Source organism: Chamaea fasciata, unplaced genomic scaffold (genome assembly GCF_029207755.1).
Source record: "Chamaea fasciata isolate MVZ Bird 193981 ecotype frontalis unplaced genomic scaffold, bChaFas1.0.hap1 SCAF_3, whole genome shotgun sequence".
NCBI lineage: Eukaryota > Metazoa > Chordata > Aves > Passeriformes > Sylviidae > Chamaea > Chamaea fasciata.
In genome coordinates this window covers 49,901,471-49,917,590 of record NW_027094088.1, presented here as the reverse complement: position 1 = coordinate 49,917,590, position 16,120 = coordinate 49,901,471, and the positions used below count along the sequence as shown (strand labels likewise).

General features: G+C 38.2%; 1 protein-coding gene across 2 annotated transcripts in view; it reads left to right on the top strand.

Moving 5' to 3' along the window:
* The window catches only part of MAP3K5 (mitogen-activated protein kinase kinase kinase 5), a 99,715-nt gene that overhangs the window by 38,884 nt on the left and 44,711 nt on the right, over positions 1 to 16,120 (top strand). For both annotated transcript variants that reach the window (XM_066178944.1, XM_066178945.1), the window contains exons 4-8: positions 3,183 to 3,376; positions 3,622 to 3,790; positions 4,713 to 4,819; positions 7,227 to 7,397; positions 11,369 to 11,481. In XM_066178944.1, the coding sequence (XP_066035041.1) occupies positions 3,183 to 3,376; positions 3,622 to 3,790; positions 4,713 to 4,819; positions 7,227 to 7,397; positions 11,369 to 11,481 (754 nt within the window). The remainder of the gene's footprint in view (positions 1 to 3,182; positions 3,377 to 3,621; positions 3,791 to 4,712; positions 4,820 to 7,226; positions 7,398 to 11,368; positions 11,482 to 16,120) is intronic.

Below are 16,120 nucleotides of genomic sequence, written 5' to 3'. Positions count from 1 at the left end.
CCTGATGAATGAGGAAAGAAGCAAGTCACACACTCTGCTTTGGAAAAAATGGTTGAGAGTTGTCTGAAATTTAGAGTGGCTCCACAACTGCTTCCCCCACAGCTTGGTCCTCTTGGGTTCCCACCCTAATTATAGCCCAAATGCAGCTGGAGTTGGGCTCTTTGCAATCAGAATTTGTGATGGTGACACAGCGTGTTTCTCCACAGTGGGGGCCTATAGACTTTGTTATACAAAAGCAGTCTTGCCAGCCCTCTTATCTTTCTTCCACCACCACCTTTAGTAAATAATATGAAACTTTTGATTCTTTTTTTTTTTTCTTTTGATGCTAGAGCTACTGCATGTCTGCCTTTGTTGGGTTTAGCTGTTAAATATCTACCTACTGGACTTTTTAGCTAAGGAAGTGAAACTGAGGTCAGTATTTCTTGTGTTTCTTAGCTTTGTTGCATGTGTGCTCTACTTTTTTTAAAAGTGTATTTCCCAAGGAAATGAAACTTAAGAGCTAGTACTGTTTTTTCGTTCTCCACATTTGTTGTGTATCTGCCTTTTTGTCTGTCTGATGAAGTTCAGCCGAATTTGAGAGGTTTCGTAGATACAGAGTTCCCACCAAAGATAACTATCTAGGTTAAGTTTAGAAGCAAAGTGATGCCCTGGCTGGGGGAAAGGCCACTGTGTTTTCACACTACTTGCTACTGAATATCAGGGTGAGATTCTACCTTAAGACAATTCCCTGAGGCTGCTGGGGGCCCTCTGAACAACTGTAAATGGATTTTATTTTTTTTTTCTCTCCCCACACTGTTTTCTCCTGTCTTTTAGGTTCTTCCCTGTCCACTGCTTCCTAAGACTCTTGGATCTGCATGTCTTCTATACCAGGCTCTATATTATGACCAGCTTTTCCCCCCTCAGCTAACAGAAGAATACATATAAACTAACTTATTCTGGCTCTCTTGTTTCACTGTAATAGATCCATACTTCCTACAGAAGGTGCACTCAGGATGAGTTTCTAAGAGCTCATGCTCAGTAATGGATTCAGGCACTTGTCATCAGCAGGAAGAGCAGTTTTCCTCCTGGTAGAATTAAAATTAAGACTCTGATGCCATCTCTGTAGCTGGCATGACCATTTTGCAAGGGTAAACCTTGGGTTTGGGTTTGTGAATTTCAAAAGATGGGAACATCATTTTTCAGAGCTGATTTTTATTTAAGACCTGAACATTGGAAACAGTGTGCCAGGGTTCTGAGAAGGTCTTCCTGCAAACAGTCTTCAATTTATTTTTAATGCACTGAATAAACATTAGGAAGTAAAGTGCTTGTCTCCGGATTTCTGTAGCTACTTCGCTTTTTTTTCTTGACTCTGACTTCCCAACCTTTTTCTCCTTTAGCTCGAAAAGGAAAGCTGGAGAATAGTCTGCCTATGTGTAATAGTGGCTTTTATGCCAGGGGCTGTATACCCATCTCTTGTAATTGCTGAAACCAGTTCCAGAAAATTCCTAATTTTCCCTCTGCCTGTGGCTGTGGGGCTCATTAGATTTTAGCAGGGTAAAAAGTTCATCCATTCACTGTTGAAAGCATGTGATTGCCTTACATGCTAGGATATTCTTGAATAGAAGTATCCATTCACTTCTCCGTTGCACAGACAACCAGTTTGGGTTCTGGCATCCCACTCCTTAGTTACTTGTAAAAAAATTTGTCATATACTCCCCAGTTCTCAAGTTTCCTTTGGAACTGCTGCAGTCACACAGAGATAAATATTCCCTAGCTCTTCAGCAGCAGTAGTTTGCAATGGTTGGGGAAAGAAGACTAAATTAACCCTTGTGCAAGGCACTGTATACAATAATCTCCAAACAACTTCTGTGGTAGTTGAACTCAACTGACATCATGTAAATGCCTGCACCAATTATTTTTAGATTTTACCGTCTGTCAATACCCCTCAGAAATGCAGTGGGATTGCCTTTATAGTGAAGTCTTACAATTTCATGGTATGATGGGTGTTACTAAAAAATAATTCCTGTACTTTTCATAGCCAGTTTCTGATTTGTACACAAGCATGTGTTGACTAACATACCTATAGACATATGTTTTGCAAGCTTGAGTACCTGAATCCTTCCATGTTTTAAAAATCTAATAATGCATGTTAAAATGCATATTTTAAGCACACAGCTGGTATTGTGCATTCAAAAACTATGTGTGAGAGGGCAGTGACTGAATCCCTCTCAGCTAGGCAGAGGAGTTTCTGAAGTGATGTCTGCATTGCTGTATTGACTTCTGGGAGAGCCGAAGCAGGTGAACAGAAACTAATTAACCTTGAAAAAAAAATTATGAGTCTCAAGAATTGCTTCCTTAAGGCTTTTGTTGTTTGGCTTCAGCAATAGAATCTGAGCTTTGAGAAACGAATGGAGGAATTCCTCCTGATTTCATTAGTATTCTGTCTCATAGTTAAGAGTCTTTAAACCACAAATTTTCAGCAGCCTTCTCTTCACGCAAATCTGTACTCACACACACACCACAGTCAGCAGACATCTTGCTTCACTCTTTCTTGGAAGATTTTTTTTTGCAAAGTATCTGTTGATATACAAAAATCAATGCAGTTTAACAATGCTTAGGTGCTCTCTAAGTGATTATTCTGAACCATGTTGGATTTTAAGTTCTATTGAAAATATCTTGTACATAGTAGGGAATTTATTTTGCTTTTTGAATGCAAAACTATTTGAGTCATTTTGAAGTTCATATGAGGATTAGTTTTCTCTATGGTTTTCCTGTTGTGAGGCAACTAGACTGTGTTACCGTTTCCAGTATCTGTGAGCCAGACTGTTCTGCTCTCTTCTGATCATCTGTCACCTTGAAAAGCGAGTGCCTCATCTTCTTTTGATTCCTTCTGCCTCTTCAGGGTGTGGCCTGAGAATTGTTTCACTATTGAGCCAATTAGAATTTTAAGGTCAACTTGATACTTCTGAAAAGACTGATTTTATAGAAAGCAGATCAGAAATCTGAAAGAATACATTTCAGATGTATATCATATTTGATGTGAAAACTGAATTTATGAGTTAAAACTTTGTCTTGCTGAAGTAAGCAGCAGGTCTCCCTTTGACTTTAACAGGTGGAATTCTGAAGGTAATATATGCAGTTGTTTCATATATCAGCTTGCCAATCCATAACTGCCCTAAATATTGCCCCTTGTTTCCCTGCAGATGTGCACTGGGAACTACATATTTGTTCCTTACATGATAACTCCACATAACAAGGTGTACTGCTGTGACAGCAGTTTCGTGAAGGGACTCACGGAGCTGATGCCGCCTGGTTTTGAGTCTCTGCTTGGGCCCATATGCCTCCCTCTGGTGGATCGATTCATTCAGCTCTTGAAGGTGGCACAGGCCAGTTCAGGGTGAGTTGTATTCTTGTACACCCATGTAAAATGCAGATATTCCAGCTGGCAAGGTGAATGTCAGCCTCTTTTGCCTTCTGTTCAGAAAAACTGATACTTAATAGTTCAGCTTGGCCAAATCTCTGCATTGACACTGCTCTGTCAATACATGTTCTGCACATACATTGTGGGGGAGCTGTGGGGGCCAGAAAAACAAGTCCAAGGGACCTGTCCTGAATTGCTGATGTGAAGTTGTTCCTCTCCAGCCAGTATTTCCGGGAATCCATTCTGAATGACATCAGGAAGGCCCGGACGCTTTACATGGGCAAGGAACTTGCGGCAGAGCTGGCAAGGATTCGACAGCGAGTCGATAACGTTGAAGTCTTGTCTGCTGACATTGTAATAAACTTGCTGCTGTCCTACAGAGACATCCAGGTAGGAGTTTTGTGCACAACTAAGAGTAGTAAATTAAATTACATTCTCACGTAAATTTTTAGTGTATTTTGTGCAGATTTTTTTAACAAACTGTGGATAAAGCAAACTAGTAAAAACTTTTTATGTGTCTTCTCTGATGTTTTTATTTTGTTTTGTAGTTTCCATAGCAAAAAATGGTTTTATAACAGTGCCTAAAAAGTACGTGACATGTAATAACTCTTCTCCATCTTAGCACTGCTGTGTGATGAACAGCACGTAGTTAAAGGGTATGGTGGCATTCTGCAATTGATAGAAAAATGTGTTCTTTGTCACAAAAGCTGGTGATGTTTCTTATGGAAACATAAATAGTTCATATGCATTTCAGGTTTTGCAATGATGCTAGTAATTGTTTGCTTTCATATCCATAATTTCAGCTGTCGCTCCTTAAACATTATGAAGTGGTTTGAGTTTGATTTTTTATTATTATTTGTTTTTAAATATGTCAGTGAGTAAGCTACTTTAAAAACTGTGGTGTTAAAGATTCTTGTTTTTGTGGCTTATGCCTACTACAGAGATTTGAGATGCCTAAATTCAAATGCAGTTAGCTTTCTAATGTCTGCACAATATGAGCACTGACATGTGTTCAGATCCTGGAGCTAACTTTAATCATGAAACAGATGTATGGAAATTTCCACAGGACCATGTTGAAGCAGCACAGGAGACTGAATTGTGCTTCCCTGCTAAATACTGTGCATAGTCCCATCTTTGATTAGTGCTAGGCTATTTACAGTGTGTGACTGAAAAAACTGACAGCCACAAAACTTAGAAGGGACTGAAAATACTTCTTAGTATGAAATAATAGCTGCTTAGGTTGAAGAGGAGTTTATATAGGCATACCTCAGTGCAGCAACTTAAAACTTTATTATGTCGTTTATTTTGGAAGGATTACGATTCCATTGTGAAATTGGTGAAAACTTTAGAAAAGCTGCCCACTTTTGACTTGGCTTCCCATCACCATGTGAGGTTGCATTATGCATTTGCACTGAACAGGTAAGAATCTACCTTTCCTTCTGCTAAATCAAAACTTCAAACTTTGTAAGGGAAGGGTAATCCTGTGTGAAGTTCCCTGCTGGAATCTTTGTAGACAGTCCTATGATTTTGACTGAAGCAGCTCTGGGGATTCTAAGCTGCTTTTTATCTCACACTGTCAAATTTCTTTTCTTTTCCTTTAGCATGTTTGATTTGTCTTTCCATAGGTTTGCATTATCTTTTGTTTCAGTACCTAAATTAGAGCAAGTAAATACCTAACAATATTTTCCTTCTGTAAAATAGACTTTTAATATTGCTGTGTGAGTCACAGCACTGCATCATTTGTGCTGGCACAGACATCATCTCATGGTAACGTCAGAAGACAGAAGCAGATCTTTCATCAAATGTCCATAGGAAGATTTTATCATATTATGATGATAAAGTAATTTTCATGTTCTCTGATAGCATGGGCAAAATGTGATACATGGAGCAACATAAGCTGCTTCTATGGATTAAATAAAAGCCAAGCCTAGATTTTCTTTCTAGGATATTTAGGCAAGGGACTAAAAGGGGAGTTTTTTCAGAGGAAATTAAGTTGCTCTCTGCTCCATTGCTGTTATCATAGTGAACATTTTGCTGTTGACTTTTAGAGGAATAGACCAGGTGTCAGCAGGTACTGAAATTATCAAGTGTAGAAAATGTCTATAGATGGTTCTGCTTCTCCCAGATTTGAATTTTGTAATTCAGGTTCTCTTAGGAGGCTTAAAACTGCATATCATGTGAAAGTGATGTCAAAACATGTCACAAGGAATTATTTAAAAAAAACCAAACAACTGGTTTTGAAAGAAAAAAAAGAAAAAAACCCAAAACAGCTGTCTGGCATTTTTTGTCTGAATAAAATGTCCAGATCCTTTCTTGTGCCTTTATACCAGGTAAATGAAGGTATAAATATTGTGCCTTTTTTGTTTCCACTTTGACATAAATATGTGAAGTTTTGCAGATTAAATAATCCAGCATGTATCTGCCACTTTTACAGAGCCTTCACAAGGGTCACCAGGTGTTCCTTGGAGTTGTAACAGGTTGTTTAGACCTCAAGGTCACAGTTTTCTGGAACAAAGTCACCTTTGAAAACAGGACTAGTTCATTGAGGCACTAAAAATATGGACAACTGCAGCATAATCTTTTCAGGCATATCCTTATACTTCACTGGTTCTGTGACTCTAAGATGTTGCCTCTGAGAGTATCTGACAAAAGATCTACACAGTGCCTCCAAAGAAGTCCAGATGAGATTTTCCTATTCCTCTCTTCTCCAGACTGACCATTAAACTGGAAGCCATGACAGCCACGAAAACATTCATGCTTTGGTGTGCCAAGAAGGAATTGCTTTGGCTAATTGTAACTTTCTCCTTACTGGGACAATATACTCTGGATATTTTGTGAGCTGAGGCAGGTCTGGAATACTCTGCACTTCTGAATCTTTGCTCCAAAAAAACTGTGTCTCTTGCTTCTAATCCAGGTCACTAGTACGGAAGGATGGAGCAGCTCAATTAGTCAGGATTAGTCTGACCTAAATCAAGCAAGTGTGAGGGCATTGATGATGGAAAAGTAAACAAAAATAAAAGTAGGGACCTCTGTCTCTGAAGACCAGTGAAGAGTAAATATTCCATGTTGCAAAACATTATTTGCTGTACTCGTTTTGTTCTCATTAAATTCATTAATCTGGATAAGTGATAGTTGATACAAGATGTGGAAATGTTGAAAAGGGAGAATTTGATTGTTAAGTACACAAACACATTAAAATTCTAAACTTCTGATACTGAATGATGTATGTATCAAAACTATGACTCACCAGGAAGTGTCTAATGCTTGCAGTTACGTGGTTTGTCTGAAGTAATTCTTTTAATATTGCCTTATTGGCTTTACTCCTAAACCTTTGCTATCATGGGAGTTCAGTCTGGTTTGTGCTTTTTGGACATTTTGCTTCACTGTCAAAATGTATATAAAAAGTAAAATCACAAACACAAGATTGAATCTTTTTTCCTTTAAAGGACGAATTATGATGAGAGAAATACTAGACATGAAATCAAGGTTCATATTTTTCTATTTTATAAGGAAGTAACATATGATCCTTCAAAGAATTTCCCTGGAGGCTCTTGATGCTGTTTTCAGAGCTTTGCTATAGCTGATGCTTCATGAGAGAGAGAAGTTATGTTTGGGGGCTTTTATACAGATTTCCCATTATATAAAGAAAAGAAGAAAAAAAAAGAAGAGGAAGAAGGGATGAAGTGTGTATGTATAACATAGTCCATTGTGTCTAACCATCATTTTACATGGATGAAGTCATATGTCTGTATTAAAAAGCGGTCATGAAAAAAATATTCCTTGTTATCTTTGTTGGTTTTTTAATCAAAATTATTATTTTCAACAGGCGAAATCTGCCCGGAGACAGACAGAAAGCTCTAGAAATTATGATTCCCCTTGTAGAGCAGGAAGACCAAGTAGCTTCAGATATGTACTGCCTTGTTGGTCGAATTTACAAGGACATGTTTTTGGAATCTGGGTTCATAGATATAGAAAGCAGGGACAAAGGAACTTTCTGGTGAGTACTGTTTTCCTGGTCTATGTCCTTTTTTTAGCTTTGGGAAAATATTCCTTGAACAAGAATATATTTAAATGATTTTTCTTTCCAAATATTTGGCATCCTTAGGGGATAGACTGAATTTTCTACACTTCCTTACTTGTTTGTTGAGAATTAGAGGTTTATGTTGTTCACGTATCTCATTCTAAAAAGCTCTTCACGTCCCTCAGAGACTTGAAGTTTAGGTGTAAACTAAACTCATCAAGAGTGTATTTTTCTCATTTTTCCCAAATATGAAGACTCCTGTTTACTGTTTCATTCTTAGGAATCTGGGCCAGAGAGTAACCAGTCACGAATTGATTGGCATGGCTGGAATCTGATAGATATTAGCTAGCAAGGCTTAGAGGTTTAACTCCCAACCAATATTGACTGTTCCAAACCTGCTGACAGAAGTTTTATCACTCCAACATCATCTTATAGTATACACACATTTCAGTGGACTACAGTAGCATCATTAGTCAAAGAAGCACATAATTACTAGTCAATAATAGATAAAATCTTATCCTCATTTTAGAGACAAGAATCCTGCTTTTTAAATGCTTTTGAAATGCACTAAATCCCTGTTACATGGAAGAGGTTAGAAAATGAAGGCATAGGGTGTCATCCTAGACTTCTGTCAGGATGAGCTGCTTCTCTGCATTCAGCTGAGGATACAGACAATCTGCATTTATATGTCCTGCAGTGCACATCTTAGCTCTGGTCTTGTGTTCATCAGCTTCTTGTTGAAGTAAATGCTTAAAATGGAAACCTTTCTTCTTTCTCTGTCATTTATCATTTGTTTTCAGTAAACTTCTGCTTAGAACTGTCTCTCATAAAAGATAAGATAAAACTGTTTACCATTCTAAGCCTCAGAATACAAATGCAGTTTATGACTTCTGGTCATGCTTTACAGTTTGGCAATTCTTACTGGACTTTTATAAGATGTTGAAATAACAGGAATGCAACATATTAATGTCATCCCTCCTAGCATAATTTTGGATTAAAGAAAAATTTCATTTCCTGTAAAGCACAAAGCCTGTGAAAGTCTTTCAGGAGTCTTTTGTAAACACTGTATTTTGCTAGTGTCATGAATATGATAAAAAGAAAAGTGTAGTTCTTTATACAAATTTTAGGCATTCTTACAGACTAAATTAAATATGAATTACTCTTGATATTGTACATCTTGCTTTCTCATTGTTCATAATGCCTTATGAACAGATAAACTTTGATATTGTCAAACATAATTGAACTAAGAATGATTCCATGTGTAACAGTGGTGAGTTCACGTAGCCATTTTAACACATTTTGAACAAATGCACCTTAGCAATCATGATAATCAGATCTGATGACAGGAAGTGATTGCAGGCATTCCAGTTTAGGAAAGGACAGAGGCTGATAGCTCCTGCACAGGGTAGGGTGCTGGCCAGCCAGCCTCTAAGTAACCCCTGAAGCCACTGTCAAGTGAGACCCAAAACAGAATGCTCTGTGTGCCTCCTGCCACAGAACAAGGAGATCTCTGTTGAGTCAAGCTGGAGTTTGGCCGGAAGCTGTACCGGATGGTCCAGTTGCTTTTGGTTTGTACTTTATACTGGATATTGATTTGAGTTTCTAGTGTTAGTCATACAGCAGGCTTGACGTGCTGAAATGTTGACTCACAACCCAGTGAAAAGCTCTTAGAAAGGAGCAGGCCCGCTCTAGTGCTACAGCAGGCCACAACAGGACAAGGTGTGTGCAGGAGCAATGCCTCCATGGCAGTGCTATGTTGTGTTGAGATAAAGGTTATTATCTCAGTCTTAGAAAAATAAGGATGTAAGAGAAGTATAGTGAATTGCATGAGATAATGAGAATTTGGCAGCAGAACCAAAGCATTGGTTTTGCAACAACTAGCAATGTCAAGGTACTTCGGTCTATTCCAATTAAAAAAACACCAAACCGACAATGTGCCTTTCTGACAATTAGAAAGCAGAATAAAAGACATCTTTCATATAAATATGAGAGAATAAATGAAAGAGTAATTATTAACTGTCACTTTCTTGTTTCACACCGACAGTATTAATCAGATTTACCAAAGCTACCAAGTCTTTATTCATATCTTTTCACTCCCTAATTCAGTGTCTGCACTGCAACATTTTCTCAAATGTCAGCAATTGCAACATTTTTCCAAAAGTACAGTCTCTCTTGTATTGGAACAAAAATACTAATTTCCAAGGCTTTTTCTTCTTCTTCTTCTTCTGTCAATCTTTTCATTCTCCTTTTTGTATTGCATGAGAATTACAGCATGGAAGAAAGATCTCCAGGGCAGAAAAGGTGGTCCCGTTCACAACATCACTATGTCTCCAAACAGATAATGCCAGCTGGAGGGCTTCTCTTAGACGTATATACTTAGAATCAATGGAAGTGTTGTCCTGTTCAGTTGGCAGATTTTTATGGTTTTTTTTTTGCTTGATTGGGTTTTTAGTTTCTTTGTTTTGTTTTTTGTTTTTAGGCTGGGTGTTTTTTCCGTGTGAATGTGTTGGTTGGGGTTAAGTAAGCTAAAAATATTTTGTATGTACTTTGTTCCTCACTTTTTTTGTAACTTGCAGTACAAGAGAAAATTGCAGATAATGTAAGAAAAAGATTTAGTACTCTCTGCTTCTCTTGCTTTTCTTTAGAGCAGTAGGCGCTTGTCTAATTATTAAGTTCTTTGAAGGTGGGCAGCTGAAGTATAAAAAGTATATATATGTAGCAGATTGAAGAGAAGCCTGTCTTACAGTTTTGGACAGCAGAGCTTATGTTATGGGATGCAAAGTCTTTAATCATTAGAGCAGAAAAACCAACCAACAAACAAACAAATTAAAAACCAGCCATATTTTTGACCTGGTGGGATAAAAAATGCCTGAGCTTTGTTTGCATGTCCAAGCATGGTCTAGAAGTCAAATCCATAGGTTTTGCACAGTTTGTTTTTTCTTTCTTTCTCATATACTCACAACCTGTTTAATTTTTAAAATGTATTCCATTGGTTTGTCTGTGCTTTTTTCATCCTTTTGAAAGTAATTTTAAACTCCATTGCTTTTATTGTAGTGAGTTGACTGGATCTCTTGTGCTCCTTAACTCACATATGATAGTAGTCTTTGCCTTCTCCCTATGGAGGTGTGAATATGTGTGTATTCTTGCAATCTAAAGTGTTCTTCTTCTGAAGAATAAGTTTGAAACACTGTAGATGTCCTGTTGCTGTTGTCACAGCTACTTGCATCACAAGCATGAGGACAGTGTGTGCTGTGTTTGTGTGAAGCACCTCCACTTCTTTTTAGAGAAGATTGAGCCTAGTTGAATGCCTCTGCCATTTCTCTTGATTGCTCAGTTCCTCTTGAGGAGAATGAAATCTGGTATAGTCCCTTTTTATGTGAACTCATAAGAACAGTATCAATAAGACAGTCAGTAAAGAATAAAATTTGGAGTAACTGAAATCATAGCTAAATGTGAGGTACATTCTTGTATCACTTGCCTCTGTGCTTAAGCATTTCGATATTGCTGTGTGCCATTGTAGCAGATCCCCAATAAAGTCTAAGGTTTCATGTCAATGAAAATTCATATATTAAAGACTAAATTAATGATCTTATTAATAAATATAACTCTGAAATAGGTCTTTTACAAACTGATAGCATTATTCTGTTTTATCTGATCTTAAAGAAAATATTGTAAGATACTGTAATTTTTCTGGGATAATTTTACGGATATTGATGATTAGGGTCAGCGCTTGTTGTGTGGGGGGAAAGGAAATGGGAGGAGGATGTATAAATAACAGACTCCTAAAAATAACCACAAAGGATGTGTGGAAAACAGTAAAATATTTTTGCTTCTGTGGGTTCTTGCTGTGTAAACAGAAGATAAGCTCTTAAATTACCTAAAACTGTAATGATGCCCCAACTAGACTGCATTATTTACAAAGTAAGGTTGAATGTTTATTTTTCCAGGTTCAAGAAGGCGTTTGAGTCAGAGCCAACGTTACCAGCAGGAATTAATTATGCAGTACTCCTCCTGGCAGCTGGACATTGCTTTGATACTTCTTTTGAGCTGCGGAAAGTTGGTAATTATAGCTTGCAAATTCATGGTGAAATCACATTCTAGTGAAAGTACACTACCACCCACTGTTACAGGGGAAAAATCTAATGGTTCTATGTGAAAGCTTTGATAGAGAGCATGTGAATGTTTAAGTTGGTCTCTCACACCACTGCTGATCCCACCTGACTGCTGGTGAGTGCTGTCATGAAAACCTGGTTTCAGTGCAAGGTCTTAAATGGTTACCAGAGTTTGGTAAAAACTAAGCTTCTTTATAAAAGCATCATTTGTGTGAAACAGGAACACCTGAAAGGGGAATCCAGTTCCAGCTAGCGCTCTTTAAAACAAACAAGCACAAGCCCCTGGAGGGGAATATGGATGAGAAATCCATCCTAAGACTGAGGAAAATGCGTTTCACTTCAGTTTGGGTTGGGTTGAGAGAAGAATATTTCTCTTCTGATGAATTCTTAGAGGTTTCTGAGTGTCTGTATTCATAGACTCGTCAAATAACACTGGTTTGGGTTAGAGGGACCTTTTAAAGACCATCTAGTCCAAGCCCCTGCTGTGGGCAGAGACATCTTTCACTAGATCAGGTTGCTCAGACTGACCTTGGACACTTCCAATAAAGAAGCATTCACTTCCCTTGGCAACCTGGTCCAATATCTCACCACCCTTGTCATAAAAAAGTTTCTTATTTAAGAAGGAAGAATTAAGATGATTTTTTTATTATTTTGCTCGTGATTTTCTGGATTTGAGGAGAGCAAAACCTCAAGATTAGTTAGTAATACATTCAGGGAAGTTTTGGGGGAAAGGACTGAATTTTGTAATATACATTACATTTGGCGGTCTTCTCCAGGAATTTGTATAATTCTTGACTTTCTGTAAAGTCTTTTTTTATCATTGTTTCTCCTGAGGAGGTCATCAAGTGAGAAAGAAACAATTTTTTTCACTCCACTGAATCTATCTGTATTCAGTCACTGCTCTAGTTTCGAAGTTAGGTGTGCACTGTATGTCTGGGAGTAATTTCCTGGGTAATTTTGAGTATGAAGGTCAGAGTGAGATGATTACTTTCACATAAATAGTGGAAGTGAAATTTAAATTTTCAGGTGTGAATGAAGGTATTAATTTGGATGTGTGAGGCAGCATAGAGTTGCCCCAACTACTCTGTTTGCTATTCTGTGAGTGGGTGAGATTTTGCTTTCTGGTTGGCGTGGAATACTTCCACATCTTATGCTAAAATTTGAATTCTTGTGCCAGAGTAGGAGGGAAGAAGATATGTTCTACATATTGCATAGCATTTACGGATACTCACTTGCTCGCCTAACTTTAAACTAGGTAGTTTAATGGTGCTGGGCTATATTTTTTGTGTAGTTTATTATGAATCCTTCATTTTTAAAGAAACTTCTCAATTGCATACAGACTACAACCAACTAGATCTGTACAAATTAATTTTACTGATGAAATTTGTGTGCTATTTCTTTGGTGTCATCTTCTTATGAGTTCGTCCAGTGTTGTTTTCCCTACTGTTTGTATTGAGACCATTACAGAAATTAATGTTCATTCTTATATAAGATTCCATCCCCAGCTGATGAATTATTTAGTGCAGAAGTATCCTGTTCCTTAGGTGGTTGGTTTGTGTGTTTGTTTGCCTGTCTTATGTTAACATTTAGTTGGTGTCTGCTGGAAACCCTTGATATAACAACCCCTCCTGTTAGCTGCTTGTGTCTACCTTTCTCTTTTGCTACGGGGAATATTGTCAAAACACTTAGTTTCAGACTGACTTAGCTATTTTGAAACGTTTTCAAATACATTTATAGTATAGACCCTATGCATATCAGTGGTTATTTATTTCCTGTTGATCAGACTCTGGTCACTATTCATAGAATCATGGAATGCTGGGTTGGAAAGTACCTCCAGGATCATCTGCTACAAACTTTCTTTGAAAAAGCACACTCTAGGCAAGATGGCCCAACACCCTGCCCAGATGAACCTTAAATAAGTCTAACGTCAACAAATCCACTGCTTCCCTGGGACATGATTCCTAGGGCTGATTATTCACATTTTGAAAAATTTTCATCTTGTGCCCAATTGGAAAGTCCCCAGTAGTAACTTGTACCTGTCACCCTTTGTCTTTTCTTTGTGACTCCTTGTTAAAAGGGAGTCTCCATCTTCTTTGTAGACACCCTTTACCCACTGGATGATGATAATGCCTCCCCTAAACCTGGTCTTCAAGGCTGAACAAACCCAGCTTTTCCTCATATGGCAGGCTTCCAGTCCTTTGTTCATCTTTGTGGCCATTCCCTGGCCCCTCTCCAGCCTGCCTGCATCTTTTTGTATATAGTGAGAACCAAAACGGAACACATTATTCCAGGAGTGCCCTGGCAAGCACTGAATAGAGTAGGATAATGGCTTCTTTATCCCTCCTTGTGATGTCCCTGTGGATACATCCCAGCATCCTATTGGGTTTCTTTGCTGAAGAAGCACACTGTTCACTCATATTCAGCTGCTTGTTTTTCAGGGTCCCCAGGTCCCTTTTCCACAGAGCTGCTCCCCAGTGGAGTAGATCCAGCCTGTGCTGCACTCCTGGCTTATGTTTTCCCAGGTGCAAGAGAATGGTCTTTGTACAAGGTTTTTCAGATGGCTGGAGTTGTGCTAGATTCTGAGGATAACCTAGTATTTTCTTTGTCTGGGGTTAATGTTTTAAACAAAATCAGGCAAAATCAAAAAGGTTGTATGGGAAAATATTTTGATTTTTTTCTGATTCTAAGTATCTCTTACGTGCATGTAATTCTTTCAATGTCACCTGTTATTTAGATCTTTGGGTACAAGACCATTTTTTAGCAACAGTTAGAAAGGCAGTGCTTTCTGTTTGGTGTCCACCCACAGCATTATCTGTAGTACACAGAAACTAGAGAGGTTCTGCTTTCTCCTGGGAGATCAGGAGATAAGCAAGAACAAACCAGTCAAGTTCAGTCCAGATTATATGGAAATTATATTGCTAGGCTGGGAAAGGATGTAGTCATTATCAGTTCTTCAGAGGATGCATGAGACTGTAATTAGGAGATGCATGTCTGATTACATTGGCAATGTAGTAATAATTCCAGTAAAAATAAGAACAAAAGCAAGAGAATTTTTACCAATCAGCATCAGATCAGAAAATTTGCCTTCTAAAAGATCCTACCTGTACTTGTAAGGTAATATTTCACAACTAAATGAGCAAATAGAGCATTAATAAAACCCCTCCTTCTATTTTCTGAGTAGTATTGCTTTCTTAACTATGCAAAGAACTCTGAGACCAGAGCAGAAATGCTGTGATCTGCATTGACAGTTATGATCTCTGCAGGCTGTGCAACTTTGACACACAAAGGATCCTGTAATATGAATTGTTCAGTCAATATTTGAGCACGGAAAGCAGTTTATTTATAAAGCCTTCATAGTAATATTTAACTGGTAATATCTACTTACTCTGTCTTATTTTCGTCACTAGCTGTGGGTATATTCTTTGTGTTATAAAAACAAAGGCTTTTCTGGCGCTAATGGTTCCTCTACTTTGGCTCATTTGTTTTAAAGGCAAAATATTTTTGATAAAATATACTGGAATCTAGCTGCTGCTTTTTTTTCCCTCTCCATGTGAATGCCAAGTTTATCCTGGAAAGAGAGAATATCTTGACTTTGCCTGGATTTTTTTATACTATCAAAAATCTTTTAAAGTTGGTGAAATAAAAATAAACTTAAAAAAGGGAAATTATACAAGGAGGTTAAAAACTCAGAATTAAATTAATGAAGATTCACTTTGCAAGTTTCTAAAACAATCCTTCTTTCCAAGTTCTTTAAATTGGAGTTACAGGCTTTTGAACCTCTTGCTTATGTCATCATGAAGCAGTTGCATTTCAGGGAGAAGTAACTTGCCTTTTAGGAGTGAGTAACTTTGTAGATGAACTTTGCAGAGGATGGTCAGCAAACCTTAGTGAGTTTTAGCACCAAGTACCCCACCTTTCTCAGAAGATCTTGATAAAGAGGGTGATGTTGCCTTCTCTAAGGTAATAGGATCCACTTCACAGAGTACTTGGGTGAAACTTCCATTTTAACCAGGTTACATAACATTAATGATTCCCAAACTCAATGTCCTGAGGTGCTGCTACACATCATCCTTTCTCCCCCTATCTTCCTGTAAGTCTCCCTCACTGAGCTGGGACTCAAAATGGTTGCTGTCTCCAGTCCTTCCCTCCTAACAAACAGCTCTCCCTGCCAGCCAGTAATGCAGGTCCCTCCCCATGTGAGTTGTACTTTTCATCAGACCCACACACTCGCTTTGTATCTCGCTTTAGCTCTGTTTCCGCATCGGGAGCATGGAAGTGTTGTGATGGGTGTCCTTGCAGATGCAGTGAAGCATGGCAGAGCATGTCTGCCTGTGAAACAGAGACCTGTGCTGCTGCTGCTCTCTGTGACAAATAGCCTGTGATAGCTGGTCAGTGGCCACTGCAACTATGTTTGCCATCACCCAGTGCTTAGCAAAGGCCCTATGCACAGCTAAATTCCTCCCTTTCCCCTTCCTCCCAATAAAGGCATGTCCAACTGAAATGATCCATGTATCCCTGTGATACCAGTTCCTTACATCTCTTGCGATGAGGTCACATTAAAAGCCTGTGGAAGTTAGTAGGTATCTG